Source organism: Camelina sativa, chromosome 10, assembly GCF_000633955.1.
Source record: "Camelina sativa cultivar DH55 chromosome 10, Cs, whole genome shotgun sequence".
Classification (NCBI taxonomy): Eukaryota; Viridiplantae; Streptophyta; class Magnoliopsida; order Brassicales; family Brassicaceae; genus Camelina; species Camelina sativa.
The window spans coordinates 10,348,375-10,354,215 of record NC_025694.1 but is presented as its reverse complement, the minus strand read 5'-3'; the positions used below and the strand labels follow the sequence as shown (position 1 = coordinate 10,354,215).

General features: G+C 36.0%; 3 protein-coding genes across 3 annotated transcripts; 1 reads left to right on the top strand and 2 right to left on the bottom strand.

Moving 5' to 3' along the window:
- LOC104718315 lies at positions 2,519–2,978 on the bottom strand. The gene has a single exon (XM_010436040.2). The coding sequence runs from the start codon at positions 2,968–2,970 to the stop codon at positions 2,593–2,595; it is 378 nt and encodes a 125-aa protein (XP_010434342.1). The 5' UTR covers positions 2,971–2,978; the 3' UTR covers positions 2,519–2,592.
- On the bottom strand, positions 3,904–4,391 carry LOC104718314. Its single transcript, XM_010436039.2, has one exon. The coding sequence runs from the start codon at positions 4,353–4,355 to the stop codon at positions 3,978–3,980; it is 378 nt and encodes a 125-aa protein (XP_010434341.1). The 5' UTR covers positions 4,356–4,391; the 3' UTR covers positions 3,904–3,977.
- LOC104720228 (uncharacterized protein At1g43920, Chloroplastic-like) lies at positions 4,887–5,421 on the top strand. Its single transcript, XM_010438171.1, has 2 exons — positions 4,887–5,060; positions 5,134–5,421. The coding sequence occupies exons 1-2, from the start codon at positions 4,887–4,889 to the stop codon at positions 5,419–5,421; spliced, it is 462 nt and encodes a 153-aa protein (XP_010436473.1).

Genomic DNA, 5,841 nt, shown 5'->3' with positions numbered 1-5,841 from the left:
AATCAGTGGAGTGTCTAGTGGTGTAAATGCGAGATGCAAGGTTGTTCCAAAGCCCAGCTGTAAACTCACAGGAGAAAAAGAGATGGTCTCTCGTTTCGAGAGCATTGTGACATAAAACACAGGTGGCATCCGCTCCGTTGTTCCAGAGCATCATCCGGTCCCCTGTGGACAGCCTATTTTGCACTGCTAGCCAAACACAGAAAGAAAATTTTGGAGTGGCATGGGTGAACCATACCCCCCTACTCCAACCGACCACACTTGAGGCTTGATGGAGATTATTCCAGGTATCCCTAGTAGAAAAAACAGCTTTGTACTCATCATTCTTCCTTTTCCATAGAACTTTATCTACCTCTGTATTGCGATTAAGCCAGTGCGTATCACGTCCTCTACTGCAGTGAGTTGGGTTGTTCGATGGCGTCTCCGACTATGGGTCCAAGCTTCAGCAACTGTAGCGTGTTGACCGATACCCATATCAATGATTCCTCGTGGTCCAATTAGAGGCATATATAAGACGACCCAAATGAGACCAGTTATCGAACCAGAAAGAAGTCCTCTGGCCATCATTGACGGTAGTCTTAGTAAAACAGTATGTTAATGCCCGATGAGTGTGTTTTAGTTTAGAGGTCTTCGATCTTTGAATGTTCGACTTAGTTTTGGACCAATTCAATTATGTTGTATACATAATTCACCGATTCAATCTGATTTTGTATTACTAACTTCCGTAGGACAAAAATAAAAGAATCTTGACCTCTGCAAAGAAAAATCTCCTATCTTGATTTTTGTAAGAAAAACAAAGCCAATTCATTCAGAGTCAGAGGACCTATCACTTTCGCAAAAAGTCATATAAAGGCCAAAAATGGGATCCACAGATGTACGTTCGGCCCAAAAAGCTTTTAGCCATTTTGTATGTATCCTTTTAAATTTTAGTTACAATGGTTACAAGCCAGAAATCAGATTCACTGGTTTGACTTTCCGAAAACGTATTCCTTATGGAAACCCTTCCATTAGCTATATTGAGCTATCAATCAAAAATACGTTTAGAATAACCAGCATTATTGTTCTAAATGTGCTTTTGCCCACGTCAAAAGGTAGACGAAAAGGGTTTTGCTTGAAAGTTTGCATTGTAGTCATAAATGAAATAATTGGTGGATAAGAGAACTATTTTATATATATAACTGTTTTCGATAAATAATATATTTGGCTATAGCGTGTTTTAAGAATACAAAGAAGCTATTTAGTTATCTTACAAGTCATTATGGTTTGGACCGGTCTGTAAACCGAATACACTTGTTGAGATTATCATAATTTGGGGGCTGTGTCTAGTGATATAAAAAAAAAAGAAATATGTTGGTGTCTACTGTCTAATAAGTTTCCGTCCTGTTTCGAGTGGCTCGCAATTTCATACGATGTAACATGCGAATATCGTTACCGTCTAATTAAGAACTTGTGTCAAGTAGTCAAAAAAAGAAACCCTAGAAGGAGAAGACTACGAAACTAGGGTTCGGCGAATTTGTCTCGAGTCGCTAACAAACATGCATCGCCTTCCACTATGCTTACTGCACGGGTTCCCAATTTTATGAATTTTTCTATACAAATTATAAGTTTTGTATTTTATATTCTAAATTTCTAGTCACTGTAATTTTGGTGTTGAAAAAAAAAATCACTGTAATATTAGGTAAGTTTAAGTAAGAAAAGGTCATGTTTATCATCTACATCTACTACTATATATACTGAGGAAATTATGCATATTGACGTAATTAAGTCCGTATAAGTAAAGTTTGCCTTTGTTAATTTAGTAAAGTGCTCTACCAGAAAAATTAGTAAAGTTGTAAAAGAATAAAATCCCAAACAAAAATAAAAGTTGTAGAAGAAAATGGATAAACCAATCTTAGTAAATTAATATAATTGATTTTTTTTTACCAAAACGAAATATTAAGAGATAAAATATTTGGTCCATCCAATGGGGTTGGTCAAGAAATTACAAAACATTCTACACTAAATTAGTAAATTCAGGATTCAAGTTTCAGGAAAAAATTATTTGCATTAACATTTATAAAAGTAAAGTTTTTGATGCTACAAACTAAATTATGTGTATTATTGTATGGACTTGTACTATTTATTGAAATATATTTTTCCTTATTGTTGTCTTTAGAAACCAATACGCGCGTGCATTAGTCCACCGAAAACCAAAATGAAGTGAGTGACGCTAACGTTGCGTCTGGTACGTACTTCCTCAAATTGTTTGATTATGAAAGAAATAATAAACAATTAAACACTATTACCCAAATATGTAGTTAATTTCACTTTTTAGTTTAATCGGGTTATACTATTCTCACTTGTATACATTACTTCCACCAACCGTTGATTGATAACAAAAATACTTGGCTACTACAAGTTTCAGGTTATTATACAATTAATTAAATCTATGTATCATAAAACAAGAATAATTAACTTTGTCCAAAGTCCAAATTACTAATACTGAATATCATTTTTTAGTACACTTCAACTAAGAACAACAAATGATAGACTTAATTAAATCTAAGAAACTAAAAATCCAAGCTAACCAAAATGACAAAACCAAATGACAAATCACTAGAACTCTTGTGAAGCGGTAGAGAAGGATTCACGTGGAAGTGATGGTCTCTTCTTAAAAGTATTAGTAGTAACGTATCTCGAAGAAAATGCATAGAACCGAAAGTAATAATCCTCATCATCGGGAAGTGAACCACACGCGCCTCCGTCGAAGTTGAGTGAATAGCTCATTGGATCGTACCGGCATTGCAACGAGCTCCCTTGTCTCCGAGCCGTCGTAGCCAGCAGCAACCTTCCTTTTCTCTTCAGTTTCCTGATGAGTCTCGCAAGACACGTGACGCAGCAGTTGGGCGGCGGAGTTGGGACATCGGACTTTTTCTTAGTAACGGCGGTTGTGGCGGCGGTCTTGCCGTCAGGTATATGCCGGGAAAATGCCATTTAAGTGACTGTCGGACNTTTGTATTTTATATTCTAAATTTCTAGTCACTGTAATTTTGGTGTTGAAAAAAAAAATCACTGTAATATTAGGTAAGTTTAAGTAAGAAAAGGTCATGTTTATCATCTACATCTACTACTATATATACTGAGGAAATTATGCATATTGACGTAATTAAGTCCGTATAAGTAAAGTTTGCCTTTGTTAATTTAGTAAAGTGCTCTACCAGAAAAATTAGTAAAGTTGTAAAAGAATAAAATCCCAAACAAAAATAAAAGTTGTAGAAGAAAATGGATAAACCAATCTTAGTAAATTAATATAATTGATTTTTTTTTACCAAAACGAAATATTAAGAGATAAAATATTTGGTCCATCCAATGGGGTTGGTCAAGAAATTACAAAACATTCTACACTAAATTAGTAAATTCAGGATTCAAGTTTCAGGAAAAAATTATTTGCATTAACATTTATAAAAGTAAAGTTTTTGATGCTACAAACTAAATTATGTGTATTATTGTATGGACTTGTACTATTTATTGAAATATATTTTTCCTTATTGTTGTCTTTAGAAACCAATACGCGCGTGCATTAGTCCACCGAAAACCAAAATGAAGTGAGTGACGCTAACGTTGCGTCTGGTACGTACTTCCTCAAATTGTTTGATTATGAAAGAAATAATAAACAATTAAACACTATTACCCAAATATGTAGTTAATTTCACTTTTTAGTTTAATCGGGTTATACTATTCTCACTTGTATACATTACTTCCACCAACCGTTGATTGATAACAAAAATACTTGGCTACTACAAGTTTCAGGTTATTATACAATTAATTAAATCTATGTATCATAAAACAAGAATAATTAACTTTGTCCAAAGTCCAAATTACTAATACTGAATATCATTTTTTAGTACACTTCAACTAAGAACAACAAATGATAGACTTAATTAAATCTAAGAAACTAAAAATCCAAGCTAACCAAAATGACAAAACCAAATGACAAATCACTAGAACTCTTGTGAAGCGGTAGAGAAGGATTCACGTGGAAGTGATGGTCTCTTCTTAAAAGTATTAGTAGTAACGTATCTCGAAGAAAATGCATAGAACCGAAAGTAATAATCCTCATCATCGGGAAGTGAACCACACGCGCCTCCGTCGAAGTTGAGTGAATAGCTCATTGGATCGTACCGGCATTGCAACGAGCTCCCTTGTCTCCGAGCCGTCGTAGCCAGCAGCAACCTTCCTTTTCTCTTCAGTTTCCTGATGAGTCTCGCAAGACACGTGACGCAGCAGTTGGGCGGCGGAGTTGGGACATCGGACTTTTTCTTAGTAACGGCGGTTGTGGCGGCGGTCTTGCCGTCAGGTATATGCCGGGAAAATGCCATTTAAGTGACTGTCGGACAGACGAGAGAGAGAGAGAGAGAGAGAGAGAGAGAGAGAGAGAGAGAGAGAGAGAGAGAGTGAGTGAGTGAGTGTGTGTGTGTTGAGTGTTATGAATTATGATGAAGAGAATCTAACTTATAGTCTGACAGGCGTATGTTATATATATAAGTAAGTTTATACAATCAAAATTATATTATACTTAAAAGATAAAGACAATGGGAAAAATGTCTAAAAAAATGCCGAATTTTTTAATTTTGGACGAAAAAGTCTAAACTTTCAAGATATCATTTTAATCCCCAAGTTTAGGTTGATCTTTTCATTAAATATCAAACTTGTGTTGACCTAACCAATTTAGACATGGTGTTAATCACCGTTAAAAATCCGAAAATGGAGTTAACTATCCGTTAACGGTCTCCGTTTATCCCAAAACGACGACGTTTCTTCTAGGGAAGAAACTTAAAATCCCCAAATCGATTTTTAGGGTTCCTAAACCCCCAAATTGACATCTTAATCGAATCAAGTTCTCTAGTCCAATGAGTTCCAGCTCTGTCACATCCGGTGTCATCGGTGAACGTGGTGTGCCGTCGAAGTGTGTATGTGGTCTAGGTGTTACTATCTTCACTTCTAAGACGCAAGAGAATCCGGGTCGACCTTTCTTCCATTGTGTCAGCAAAAGAGATGTGAATTCGTGGACAACCAAGAAAGATGTAAGTATGTAAACTTGTTCTTCGTTTTGTTCCCCAATTCAAGTTAATAATGTGCTATTTGTATGTGCATTAGAATCACTTGTTTAAGTGGGTCGAGGATGCCGTTTTTGAAGAAGTTGAAGATGCTCTGCCAAGAGTAGCCATCATGGCAAATGAGATTAACAAAGTGAAATTTGAGGCAAATGAATTAAAGGCTATGATCCAAGCTTTGAAGGATGAAGAAATGGTTAGCAAAATGGAACTTCACAAATGTCAAGTGTGTTTCAAATTGTACTTTGTGTGGCTATGTGTTATGACCATTATGTTGGTTTATGTGATGTATGGTCAAAGAAAAGAGAAGAATCGTTTGTTTGTGTTGTAATCGCCATGGAAGTGGTGAATGAAATAGACAATATTTCATATTCAGAACATGTCTTAATACAAAACAAAACAAATACCAACATGTGGTAATGACACCAAACCACTCAAACAAAAACACCAAATACGGTTCTGAAAGTAACCAAAAAACACATAAACTACATCAAAACAACAACAACTTCTTAGCTTGAACACTGAAACCATGAACCCCGACCTCCTGTCTCAGAACCTCCTCTCTGAGATGCTTCCTGAGATCCTCCTGTTTGAGGTGGTGGTATATGTGCTCTTCCTCTCAGATTTGGTATATGTGATCTTCCTCTCTCAGTTGGTATATGTAATCTTCCTCTCTGTGATGTTCGTCCTCTCTGTGATGATGATACCTGAGATGGTGGTCCCTGAGATGGTGGTGGTACCTGAGATGGAT

Coding starts and splice junctions, on each gene's coding strand:
- LOC104718315 (XM_010436040.2), bottom strand. CDS start 2,970: ATGGCATTTTCCCGGCATATACCTGACGGCAAGACCGCCGCCACAACC.
- LOC104718314 (XM_010436039.2), bottom strand. CDS start 4,355: ATGGCATTTTCCCGGCATATACCTGACGGCAAGACCGCCGCCACAACC.
- LOC104720228 (XM_010438171.1), top strand. CDS start 4,887: ATGAGTTCCAGCTCTGTCACATCCGGTGTCATCGGTGAACGTGGTGTG. Junction 5,061..5,133: donor CGTGGACAACCAAGAAAGAT/GTAAGTATGTAA, acceptor TATGTGCATTAG/AATCACTTGTTTAAGTGGGT.